This window comes from Acomys russatus, chromosome 31, assembly GCF_903995435.1.
Source record: "Acomys russatus chromosome 31, mAcoRus1.1, whole genome shotgun sequence".
NCBI classification, from domain to species: domain Eukaryota; kingdom Metazoa; phylum Chordata; class Mammalia; order Rodentia; family Muridae; genus Acomys; species Acomys russatus.
Genome location: NC_067167.1, coordinates 10,223,048 through 10,236,385, shown reverse-complemented (window position 1 = coordinate 10,236,385; position 13,338 = coordinate 10,223,048). Strand labels below are relative to the sequence as shown.

Sequence of the window (13,338 nt, the reverse complement as noted above, 5' to 3'; positions counted from 1 at the left end):
TCACCTAAGTCCCAACTCAATAGTATCCATAGGTATGAAGAAGAAGAAATGGGAAATGGGGTTATAAGTTAACCCATAATTTCCAGCTACTGTATTAAGATCTTCATTTTAGAAGAAATTTCTAGTACAGTGGAAACTTTCAGAAGGTGGAAGGCTAGGGGGACAATTATTAACTAATTGCATTTGAATTAAAATTGCTAGCTTGGTATTAATACCCTTAGTTTTTTTATAAGCAGTAACTGGACTACTTCTGTTCAAAAGAGAGGCTATTTGTAAGTCTCTATTATGGCCAAAGCCCTTGCAGCACTTCTGTGTTATCCAGAGGCTTTAAACACCGTACTGTTAAGCAAGAGATGAAACGCTTACAAGAAATTATGACTCTGTGGAGTGCCAACTGACCACTTAGCAACAGCTCTTCTTTCTAATGTTCGCTCTTCAGAGTACTAAAATACCTTTATAAAAATTAATTTAAAAAAAAAACATAAAATACGGCTAGGGAGCTGGCACAGTGGGTAAAGTACCTGTCACACAAGCTTGAGCTGAATTCAGATTGCCAGTATCTATGGAAAAAGCTGGGTATAGCTTCATGGATCTGTACCCCTAGCACAGGGGAGCAGAAACAGAAAGATCTTTAGCCAGACAATCTAGCGAAAACACTGAGCTCCAAGCTCAGTGAATACACGCACACGCACACACGCACGCACGCACGCACACACTCACTCACCTCTTCTCCCTTCTTACATGTTTTGAGTGGATGCAACTTCCTTAGTAAGATGGCATCTCAACCCACCTCTTACTCTGAGCTGATCACCATGGGATAGTAAGTCCCAACCCTTCTGTGGCCTTCTCACACAGGCCATGTCTACAGAGTAGAAGTTAAAGTGATAGTTGAAGTTTGAGCTCTTAATCTTATGGAAGTCCTTTCCAAGCTTCACTTATTTTTCTCTGTGAGGATTAAATAACACCCTCTACTTCAAGGCTTGCCACTAAAAAGCCCTCAGCAATTGCTGCCCTGATTCCCTTCTTCCTTTGAAATCCCATGAGATATTCTGTATGGGACTTATTTGACATAACCACCTCCTGGCCTACACTGAAGCCTGAGACCCTGTAGTGATGATGTCCTGGAAGCATGTGACTGCATCTTTCTGTGTCTCTCATCAGAACAAGCACTTTGCCCTATGTATGGTAACTGAACTTCTGAAGGTCCATGAGGGATCACACCCTACCCTACCTGATGTCCCTTTTTTTTTTTTTAACAATAAAACAGTGAGTGCCATAGCATTCCCGTGTCACAGATGAGACAATATGCTAAGATAAGTGACTGGGTTAAGGAAGAATTTCATGAACATGGAATGTTCATGTTCTTTTTAGCCCCTGGACTGTGCTGCTCCCTCACAAACTCCCCTGTCAGCTGGCATCACGCCTCCTTTGTTAGTACCACTATATACAGTTGTGTAGGCTGTGTGCTACATAAAGGCAGTTGGCCAAAGGGTGAGTGGAGAAGTCCAGCCCACAGTACTTTGCTCTGTATCCATCAGGAATTAAAAACTTCTCAAGAAAGGGTAGTTTTTTAAAAGTCTGGCCTTCATAAATGTATATGGTTGTGACATGAACATAAAGCCATCAAGGTCTAACAGCAGCCGACCACCGCCTCACAGCTCTCAAATCCACTATGTCTGTCTAATCCAAAGTCCACCACCCCACTCCACTTTAGCTGTTAGATTACTGAAGAAGCTGTACAGAAGACAGACGGCAAAGAGAGGCTAGGTTTGACTTCAAGTGGTGTTTTCGCTATGGTTGCTATTGCTGTGATGAAACACCATGATAAAAAAACAACTTGGGGAGGAAAGGATTTATTTGTCTTAGGCTTCCACATCACTCATTATCAAAGGAAGTCAGCACAGGAACTCAAACACAGCAAGAACCTGAAGACAAACTGATTCAGAGGCTATCTGAAGGGGTGTTGCTTACTGTCTTGTTTCATGTGTCTTGCTCACTCTGCTTTCTTAGCAGTCCAGGGATAGCACCACTCACAATGGACTGGGCCTTGCTCCATCAATCACTAATTAAGAAAATGCTCTATGGGCCTGCCTACAACCTGATCTTACAGAGGTTTATTTCCTTGAGATTCCCTTCTCTCAGATGACGTTAGCTTATTAATTTGGCATAAACCTATCCAGCACAGCTAGGACAGTGTTTATTCACATCAGGGAGCCATCTTGTCACCCACTTGTGTGGATGAAAAGGCTACATACAGTGGGATCCAGACCCTTATGTGGATGGAAACTACTACCCAATCATAGTCCCTCGCTTTCTGGAGCTGCTTGGTCTGGTCACAAGGGAAAGTGGGAAGTGTAATCTTTTGGCAGGAAACTATCATTCTTAACTCTAAGAGGATATATAAATATAGGGTAGGAACATTATAACTGTTTTTTGCTGAGGAGGATCTTTGTCAGAGGGGGTACTTCTGGGCCCATTGAAGATAGAGAATCCTCAGGTCACATAGCAGGGGGAAGAGTCTTAGCTTGATGAACTGCAATTCATCATGCAATTGCTGTCTGCATCCTTTGGTTTTGTTTTCGAGTCAGGGTTTCTCTGAGTAGCCCTTGGCTGTCCTGGAACTTGCTTTGTAGACTAGGCTGGCCTCAAACTAAGAAGAGATCTGCCGGTCTCTGCCTCCTGAGTACTGAGATTAAAGGTGTATGCCACCATGCCCAACTGCTGTCTGAATCCAAGAGACTTGGAAAATAGAGAGCTGTAAACAGATGATTTGGTAACAGAGTAAAATCATGTGATTTTTCTGGGAAGGTTGAGGTATAGAGAGAAACAAAGTGGGTTGGTGAGTGGGCATGAAGTTGACTTAAGAGTGACAGTGACTAGTCCTATTGCCACGACTACTGCACCAAAATGAACTACAAGTAGTAGCAGGGGGCTAGAGAGCATCAAAGGAAGAACAGGAGAAAATGCAGCCTGGGGTGAAAGGATGAAGGTCCCCTTTGGCCAGTTTCTTCACAGCATCTAAAAGGTCTCTTGCAGATGTATCAGAAACAAATGGAGTTGTTGTGGGTAAGAGCTACTGGAAGAGCTTACATGGAACATTTTTAGTATAGGGTGAAGTTCACTATGTAAAATAGTTAAGAGATAGGATAATAACCAAAGTATGTGGGTAATAAGGAAGGAAGGAGTGATCCAGGGGAGAAAGTTTCCCAAAACTCAGAAATGTTTGTCTTCCTCTAAATCTAGGTGCTGGAAATGAAAGAAATCAGATAGCCAATATTAGCTTCCAGGTCCCCTGATTTCTATCACTATTCAACTCTGCCTTTGTGGTACAAAATTGACCTCAGACAACATGTAAACGAAATTTCTAGGACTGTGTTCCAAAATAAACTTTATTTTTTTGGCAGTGGTATAACAAATTTTAATTCACAGTGTAGGTAAAAACAGTAACAACAAAAAAAGCCTAACAAACTCTCAGAATTGACAGTTTAGCCATAGTCAAAACAAATTCAAAACTGCCTGATGCAGTTACATGGAAATACTACTTTTAACATCCATATAGAAAAAAATTAAAATTAAAAAAGCCATATAGCAGCCAAGCAGTGGAGGTGCCTTTTAACCCCGGAACTTGAGAGGCAGAGGCAGCTGGGTGTCTTTTATTTCAAGGCCAGCGTGGTCTGCACAGTGAGTTCCAGGGCTTCACAGAGAAGCCCTGTCTCAAACAAAAATAATATTCCATATAGCCACACTGTACTATTTCCTGGAGCCCCATACTCTGGGGGTTTCTCTTCGCCTGGAGGGAGACAAGTTCCTCCTCTGTACATCAAAGGGCAATGATTCCACTAACTTTCCAATACAGGTAGGTCAATCTCCTGGCCAAGGAACTACCCTTATGCAGGGATAGGGAGGCTCACCTTAAACCATGCTAATTAAATAGAACAACTAAGTCTTCGTACAAGGACCCTAACACAAGATAGTTAAGTCAACTATTAATAAATTGGTACTACTCCATCCCTATTGCAGTTTCTTCTTCCGAAACAGGAAAGAAAAAGGAAGCCATAATGAGTTTGAAGAATGTTGTTTGGTTGGTTTTTTTAAGGAATGTTTTAAAAGAACAGAAGTCGGAGGGAGTTGTAAGAAATACGAGTTTTTTTCTAACAAATACTATAAAACTTATGTCTAGGAATTATCTTGTCTTCCTCATCTTGTAAGACTTGCAAACACTATAATCCCTCCTCCACCTCAGTTTTGTTTACTCAAAGGTCCTATTCCTATTCTAGAAATGTGATAGCCTGAAGCAGTAACCCTTTTCTCCTTAGAGCAATGGCTCCTTTCCCCTTCCTCCATTTTCCTGTGCACTAGCCAAATGAGTGAGAGGTCAGACCTCAGCCCATGGGGAAAAAGACAAAATTAACACCTTTCTCAGAATAAAAACCAAATATACTTCCTCTGTCTATGTGTGTTCCCTCTTCCTGAGCACACCTCTTGATCAAAATTAGTTTGTTTTGCTAGGGGAAAAAGGCAATGATTCCAAACCTAAGCTGGCTGGTCTGTTTTACTATGCACCCTGCTAACACTTTGCACTATGTGGAAAACACAGGTTGTTTGGCATCCATAGCCCAGTAATACAACACAGATTCCTTAGTAGTGCCTGAACTAGTCATCTGGATACCTGGGCCAGAGGAAATCCTATCTTTCCAACTCTAACACATCGACTAAGTTATTCCAACCAGGAGGATAGAAGTCCTGATGTACCCCTTTCATCATAAGCCTGAAACCTGTACTCCATTTCAAGTAGGATCCACACACAAGGATAAAAATTCCATACATGTGACCATGGCCCTTTCCTCCAAACTGCTTGTGAGCAGTAAGAAAGAACTGTGTGTTTTTTCAATGTCTAAGGTGCTAAAAAATTTATTATCTTATTTGTTAAGTAGAGGTGACTGACTTGTCACTATAAAGTTCACCAAAGAATGCATTCCAGCCTCTACAGATATTTGATTTATATTATGAACTACACACCAGACCCTGAGATGGGGATATATTAATAATGAAAACATTTAGTTATTCTCTGAGTTGTGTTTTTAAGCTTTCAGGACAAACCTGAAAATATGAATCAAAAGTATAATATGGTAAGCAAATATTAACAAGTTAATGTTCAAAATTATGTTCTTAGAAAGCCACATACATGACAATCCTTCTCTACTGTCCTGTCTTGGACTTCTGCCTCTAACACTCCAGAACCATGCTTACTTTCAACTAATCATTTGCAAACAAGCAGAAATTTTCTACAGTGTAAAGTCAAGTATTTGCATAGACTTCAGTTTGTATCATTTGATATAGAAGCTTCCAAGAATAAGCCATATATGAAATACCAAAACTTAACTCACATGACTGCGGGGGGCCCTTAGGATTAACTGCTAAGAGACTAAACTACAGGAATCTATACTTCTGGAGTAGCATTTACTTCTTAACCTAAGGATTTCTGAGTACCTGCAACACCCAGGAAAGCCAAAGAAACCAATACAAGAGAACAGAAGGGAGTAAAGTCATCTCAAACTACTGCCTAGGACTTTAAACTGAGTTTTGTGGTTCCTACTCAAAGATCAGTCTGTGCTTAACATTTTTAAGTTCAGACATATCAAAACCTAGAACTACTGAGGGTCTGAAGACTTCTATTGCTTTCAAGCAATTATATCTTCTTGTTCCAAAAAACAAAGTCACATGAATTTTTTCCATCTTCAAGAATAAATACAATAGTTCTATTTCTTTTCTGCTAGGATATGGTTTCTTGTGGAAATATTTCCTAAGAAACTGCTTTTTTTCCTCAGAGGAGTAGTCTTTGTCTTTCTTAAAATCTAATGCTAAGATTTGGAGTAAATCCTCATTGACCACTAGTCCTTTAGTTGTGCTTTCATTCCTTTGTCTCTTCAAAGGCACAGCACTAGTCCCTTCTTCTGGATCTGATGCTGTCTTACCCTTTAAAACATGTAAGGGATCCTTCCCATCCCTCCTCAGGTCTTCTGCCCCCAAATAGCCATCTGGCCACTTTCTTTTTATAGGACAGGTAGAATCAGGAATCTTTTCCTCACTGACAAACTGTAGTTCACTGCTCTCGACAAAACTGGACTGAACTTGCAGTTCTGAGCTATCTTTGGGAGCATGTTCACAATGCATCAAATGAAGAGTGATGGCTGCCACAGTCAAGTTTTCAGCATAGATTCCACAACAATGGACACACCTGAAGGCTGGAGAACTCAGCATCGTATAGGCCATAGGCATAATATGGTGTCTGTCCTTCAAATGTAGTATGTAGGCATCGGCTGTCATAAATGTGCTCAAGCAGAGGGAACAGATCAGCTCTTGTTTACTGAGCTGAGGTACAACCTTAACCTGAGGCTTCACCTTAACATATAAGGGCACCAGTGATGTGGAATATATCCCTGAGAGGATAGCCAGGCAGACCTCCTGTCCTCCAATCTCCTCTCTTGGCAGAGTGATAATGAAATCAAGATGGGGGAACAAAAGGTTGCCATTAGCATCCAGACTCAACTCGAAGCCCCTGTTAATATAATCCAAAAATAGCCTCTTCCTCCCAAGGTGTTTAATTCTGCTGTGCTCCAAGAAACCCTGAATGTTGTGGAAAGTACATGGGCAAAACAGGCACCCGAAGCCATGTGTAAGTAAGTGGTACATTAGCTCCCCCTCTGAGACTAGGCATTTACAGAAGAGGCAACGCATGACCTTCTCTCTTGTCCACTTCAGAAATGGTGCACGCACTGCCAGCTTTACTGGTTCAAGTTTCGCGCTGGAGTTGAACTCACTTTGTTTGTGAGCCACTTCCATGTGAGCCTGGTAGACATTGGATGGGAAGAATACATTACAAATTGAGCAGATTTTCCACTGCTTGGCCTGTCTGACACCCAAATTCATACCCAGCTCAGATGAAGAGACCTGAACAAGTATGTTCTGGTCTGCAGTGCTTACTGGCCCCTGTGAAGAGGACATGCTGGGTAGAGCACTGGACATCTGCGTACCCACACTGGGGGATTGGAACTGGTTGGGCACCTGGGATGGAACAGAAGTCATGAGGCTAGCACCCTGAGGAACAGATAGAATGACAGGCATGGGGTCCACCGTGTAAATGGGCTTCCCATTAACCTGTGTCCCTGTTGGAAGGAGCTTCCTGTAGACAGTGCCTGGCTCAAAGAACGTGGTGTTCTGTTTAGTTTCAGCTCTCCCTAACTGGGTCACCGGCAGGATGCTGGAGCCAACAGACTGACTGAGCTGAAGCATACTGGGTCTAACTAATGGACCTGATATAACAGGCTGACCAAGCAGAGGAATACCAGAATTCACACCCTGGTTCACAGGGGCATCTGAGACCACCAGCTGCTTGGGGGTCTGCAACCCAGATACCACTTGATCTGCAGGGAAAACCCTAACAGACACTGTCTGACAAGAGGGGAGAACCTGTGATGAGACTGTCTGACCAACATGGAGACCCCTGGACTGGACTGCCTGGCCAGTGGGAAGGACCCCAGAAGCTATGGTCTGTGCAGGAATCATAGAAGCAGGGGTCATCTGACCTTCAGGAAGGTCTGCCAATGAGACAACCTGACCAACAGATATCGTTCCTGGTAATGTGTTCTGCAGAACCCCAGGACTTTTCAAAAGACCAGAAGTGAAGGTACCAGGCCTGATTAATCTGCTTGTGGGGTACACTGGCCTGCTTGTAAGCCCCACTGATCTGACAGGAGGTCCCACCGGCCGATGTGTAGGCTCAGGCTCCATGGGCTGTGTGAAGGGTAAAATCCCAGGTTGGATGGCTTGACTCATCAGGTGATTGCTCATTCCAACAGACTTTTTCACAGGCCCAAGTGGCTGACTCACAGGTAGTGCAGGAGGGACTACAGGCTTATGAGGTGAAGCCTTGCCTGAAAAGAAGACAGTTGAGGGAGCTGAAGTCTGCAGTGTGAGACTGGTCTGGCCCACAGATAGAGGGCTAGAGACAAAAGCCATGTGGGACTGGGCAGTATCTGACAAAGAATTGGTGCGGCTCCAGGAAGAGCCTGGGACCCCCATCGGTGGCCGTACATTGGCAGAGGTCACAGGTTGGGCCAAGGTCACTGGCTGCACCATGGCTGGACTTGGAGTGTTCTGTGACAAGGCAAGATGGGACCAAGGTGGCTTCGCTGGAGCAGTTGTGAGTGGAACGCTGCTGTTTGATGGTCTGGATAAGCTTACCTTTAGCTTTGGAACAATGGGCATTTGCTTCAGAAGCCCAGTCCTCTTGTTGTGTTCTGAAATCACAGACCTCAACTTATTCTCCAAATCCTTGTGTACGTCTGATGTCAAAATATGGGAAAATAGATCATCCTGGCTACACATATTGGTACTACACTTCTTACAGTAGTACCTTTCAGGTGGTGGAGTGTTCGCCACAGAAAGAGTATCACTGGCTTTTGGCTGCTGCTGGTCTTCCTGAGTTTCAAAGCCAATGTAGGCATTAAGTAAAGAGTGAAAATGGCTGTTCAGTACATGTTTCTTCATGCTACAGAAGGAAGTGTTGGAAAAGTTACATTTTAAACATGTGAAGTGTTTTATATAACTCTTCAATGGCTTCCCATTGTCCAGAACCTTCTCCTTTGGGCTGTGAACCTTCTCAGCAGGCTCATGGAACAACCAGAAGTGCCTGCTCACAACAACAGGCCTTGAAACAAATGAGCAATCTGGACACTGGATCTGCAGCTCTTGGTCCACCTCATCTTCATGGCAACGATGCAAATGATTTCTTAGAGAAACAAGCACATCTGCTGAGTATTGGCAGAGGCTACAGCAGTATGGCTTGGAACGGTATCTCATTTTCTTTGTGATATATTTCCCTGGAGTAACATCTGGCCAAGATGTATTATAAAAGTATCTGTCACTTGGGGCAAAGGCTTCAAAGTCCTTCAACAATCCTTTGCAGCTGTCAAGTCCAATCTCTGGAAGAATGCTCTTCACCCATGGCCGCATACTTCTGACATAGTCCAGATTTTCCACAGGAACTTGAAACATTTTTGATGTTTCTGTCCTGCAATAAGGAGAGCCTTGGCTCAGTAACAGCTCTCAGCAATGAGAACCCAGCCTGTACCAACCCTCCTACAACCTGCCCTCAGCTCCCAGAGCACGCACACACACACCTCTCCGGCCCTGCTCCAGTCACACACTGACCGCCTCCTGCCACAGTCCTTCCACGGCATCCAGTCACAAACTGGCCTCTAGTCTCTCAGTGACTGCCTAGTACCCCAGCTTTCAGTCACACACAGACTTCAAGCCACAGCTCTTCCCTGGAGACACAGGCAGCCTCAGGCTACACCTTGTCTCCAGTCACGCATGACTTCCACTCACAGTCTCCAGTCACACAGGGACCTCCCGCCACAGCTCTTCCCCGGCTTCCAATCACATAAAGACCTCAAAATCACACAATGACGGCCTGGTGGCCCCGCCTTCTCTGGCTTCCAAGTTACACACAGGCCTCAACTTTCCCAGGCCTCGTGTCATAGCCTCCAGTCACACGCAGGCATCTAGTCACACAATGACCGCCTGGCACTCCAGCTTTTCCATTCCTCCAGTCACACGACGGACCTTCCCCGGCTTCCAGTCATGCACAGGCCTCACGCCACAGTCCTTCCCCGGTTTCCAGTCACGCACAGGCCTCGCGCCACAGTCCTTCCCCGGTTTCTAGTCACGCACAGGCCTCGCGCCACAGTCCTTCCCCGGTTTCTAGTCACGCACAGGCCTCGCGCCACAGTCCTTCCCCGGTTTCTAGTCACGCACAGGCCTCGCGCCACAGTCCTTCCCCGGTTTCTAGTCACACACAGGCCTCGCGCCAGTCCTTCCCCGGTTTCTAGTCACGCACAGGCCTCGCGCCGCAGTCCTCCCCCGGCTTCTAGTCACGCACAGGCCTCGCGCCACAGTCCTTCCCCGGCTTCCGGTCACGCGCGGGCCTCGCTCGGGCCACAGTCCTTCCCCGGCTTCCGGTCACGCGCGGGCCTCGCTCGGGCCACAGTCCTTCCCCGGCTTCCGGTCACGCGCGGGCCTCGCGCCACAGTCCTTCCCCGGCTTCCAGTCACACGCGGGCTTCGCTCGGGCCACAGTCCTTCCCCGGCTTCCGGTCACGCGCGGGCCTCGCTCGGGCCACAGTCCTTCCCCGGCTTCCAGTCACGCACAGGCCTCACGCCACAGTCCTTCCCCGGCTTCCAGTCACGCACGGGCCTCGCTCGGGCCACAGTCCTTCCCCGGCTTCCAGTCCCGCACAGGCCTCACGCCACAGTCCTTCCCCGGCTTCCAGTCCCGCGCGGGCCTCGGGCCACAGTCCTTCCCCGGCTTCCAGTCCCGCACAGGCCTCACGCCACAGTCCTTCCCCGGCTTCCAGTCACGCACGGGCCTCGCTCGGGCCACAGTCCTTCCCCGGCTTCCAGTCCCGCGCGGGCCTCGGGCCACAGTCCTTCCCCGGCTTCCAGTCACGCGCGGGCCTCGCTCGCGCCATAGTCCTTCCCGGAAAAAAACGAGCCACAACCGGCCTCGAGCCACACCTCTTCCCTGGCCTCCAGTCACACAGACCGCCTCGCGCCTCAGACCCCCAAGTCTTCACTTACACTGGGAGGCCCTCAGTCCTCTCCTGGCTTGCCAGTCAGCGCTGCTCACCACCCTCCGGTCCGCCTGCACCAGCACGCGAGAGAGGATGGCGCGCCAAGATGGCGCCCAAATATATCAGGAAGTGACGTTCCCTCATTTGCATACTCGCACCAGGCAGCCAATGGTAATAAAGAGTGCTTGAGCGTCCTCTCAGGCCTCGCCCCTTCCCATTCCGCCCCCACCCTTCCGCCAGGCGCCAATGGCGTTTACTCAGGACTGCGTTTTCACGTAGGCCAGTAGTCTGGTGTGGTGCCGCCTCCTATCGTACGCTTCAAGGGCGAAATCCACACCTCAAACACAGCCCCTGAGCCACACTGGGCACCCAAAAAATGGCAGTTCAAGGCTGAAGGAAGGAAGAAAGAAAATGTTACAGCGTCTGGGTTTTCTGTTTTAACAAGGTTCTAGAATGAGAAGATTGAACTGGTTACCTTGGCCAGAGAGTTAGCCATGCTGGGCTTGGAAATCACGGTGCCCACGCGGACCAGAAAGGTGGCAACATGAACGCCTCGGGCCTGTTTGAGAGATGGGGAGGAGAGGCAGTGAATAACTCTTTACAAATGAACGTTGTTTACGGCACTGGAGACTAAAAGAAGTCAGACTGCGTGTCGTGGTACATGCCTGTAGTCCCAGCACTCAGGAAGCTACATCACAGAAAGTTTGAAAACAGCCTGGACTACGTGGTAAAACCCTTGTTTCAAAAATGGGAAGAAGAAGAAGAAGAGAAGAGGAGGAGGAGGAAGAGGAAGAAAGGGAGGAGAGGGGAATCCAATAGAAGGGGGAGTGTCTCAGCAATTGTTTCTTGACCTGTCCGCACAAGGCTATGAACTCCAAACCTAGATCGAGAGAGATCTAATTTTTTATGTAAATTGACCAATCTTTCTAATTTTATAAAGCAAAACAAGTTTTACAGGCAAATTCAGTTACTGGTTTATAGTAGACATAACGTTCTCAGGATAAGTGAAGAATTGACAGAATAAGCTATTAAAAAATAGAATTCCTTAGCTGGATCCCTAAAATCTTCTGTACAATATAAAATTTTCTCTAAATGGAAAAATAAATTTAAGGGGAAGACTTAAAATTAAGCTAACATTTCAAAGTTCCTTCCAGCCTAGTAAATAAAATGTCCTTAGTCAATTCTTTTAACTGCCCAAAGAAGCCAGCAGGGCTTCCATAGTTATTAGTAAACAGAAAATGATAGCAAAATTTGCTAAATAGGATTTTGGGGCTTCTTTTCCCAGGTTCTGGTCCCTAAAAGAGGTCTAACTGGCTCCTTACCAAACCTCCTCACCCGTCTGGACCAGATGCCTGACTATTCCATCTTCCGAGGCTACATCATTGTAAGTAACATGTTCAGTGCTAAACCATTTTGTCAAGCTCCTGGGACCTGAGACCCCCTCAATGACTGTCCTGTCTTTGCTCTGTAGCGATACAATCTGGCCCACGCTATCGAGGCTGCCAACGCCTACACTGTGTTTGCTCCAAACAACGGAGCCATGGAGAACTACACCAGACAGAGGAAAGCCGCAATTCTAGTAAGCGACCACTATAGCAGTCAACATTGTCTCTTTAAGACTTATTTTTAAGCCAGGAAGTGGTGGCCCATGCCTTTAATTACGGCATTCGTGAGGCAGAGGCGGGAGGATCTCAGTGAGTTTGAGGCCAGCCTGCCCTACAAAGTGTGAGTGTCCAGGACAGCCAGGGCTACGCAGAGAAACTCTGTTTAAAAAAACAACCAACAAACAAGATTTATTTTTATTTTTAATGGTGTGTGTGTGTGTGCATGAACACAGATGCTCACAGAGGCCAGGGATGTTGTAACTCCCTCAGAGCTGGAGCTACAGGTGGTGATGAGCCACCGGATAACGGATATTGGCAACTGAACTAGGGGCGTCCTTGACTGTAGTCCCCACATTTAACTTCTGAGCCAGCTGTCGAGCATCGTCAACATTTTCAATTCATCAGTCATACGCCAACTCATGTTTTTGTCAGAACCTGTTCATTCAGCTGTGCGTGCTTAGTAGAGAGACCCAGGCATGTCATGAACCTTTCGGGAGACAGAGAGGGGAGGGGGGGGGAGAGAGAGAGAGAGAGAGAGAGAGAGAGAGAGAGAGAGATTGATTTAACAAAAAAGAAAATGTAAGCAGAAGACATTTACTTAGTGTTCATAAAAGCATGTGTTCGTTCGCTCTCTTGGCGGGGGCGGGGGGTGTTTTTGGAGAGGTTGTGGCGGTGATGGGGGGGAGTTGTTGTTTGTTTGTTTTTGGTTTTTGAGACAAGCTTTCTCTGTGTAGACTTGCCTGTCCTAGACTCACTTTGTAGGCCAGGCTGGCCTGGAACTCACAAAGATTTGCCTGCCTTTGTCTCCCTAAGCGCTAGGATTAAAAGCCTGCACCACAACGCCAGGCTTGTGTTTTCTTTTTTTATGTAGAAAAAAAATGGCTTAACATTTCATTAGGGATATAAAATAAAATCAACTTGAAATTTTAATTTGCATATCAAAGAAACATTTATAATTATAGTCTAAACCACTTATGTAGGCAGAAACCACTGTGCATTTGTTTGTAGATTTTTTTTTCCTCCACAGTGTCATTTTTTTTAATGGCAGGGAAAAAATACCCCTTTTGCTACTGCAGCTTTTGTTTTTTAATTCCAAAATCT

General features: G+C 46.1%; 2 protein-coding genes across 2 annotated transcripts in view; one reads left to right on the top strand and one right to left on the bottom strand.

Annotated features, from left to right (window-relative positions):
* The window catches only part of Stab2 (stabilin 2), a 168,347-nt gene that overhangs the window by 88,058 nt on the left and 66,951 nt on the right, over nt 1-13,338 (top strand). The window contains exons 32-33 of the mRNA XM_051172938.1: nt 11,919-12,017; nt 12,105-12,212. Of these exons, the coding sequence (XP_051028895.1) occupies nt 11,919-12,017; nt 12,105-12,212 (207 nt within the window). The remainder of the gene's footprint in view (nt 1-11,918; nt 12,018-12,104; nt 12,213-13,338) is intronic.
* LOC127212783 (activity-dependent neuroprotector homeobox protein 2-like) lies at nt 5,593-9,057 on the bottom strand. The gene is made up of 2 exons (XM_051172936.1): nt 7,727-9,057; nt 5,593-7,663 (listed from the first exon to the last, which is right to left on the bottom strand). Exons 1-2 carry the CDS (start codon nt 9,055-9,057, stop codon nt 5,593-5,595), a joined length of 3,402 nt encoding a protein of 1,133 aa, XP_051028893.1.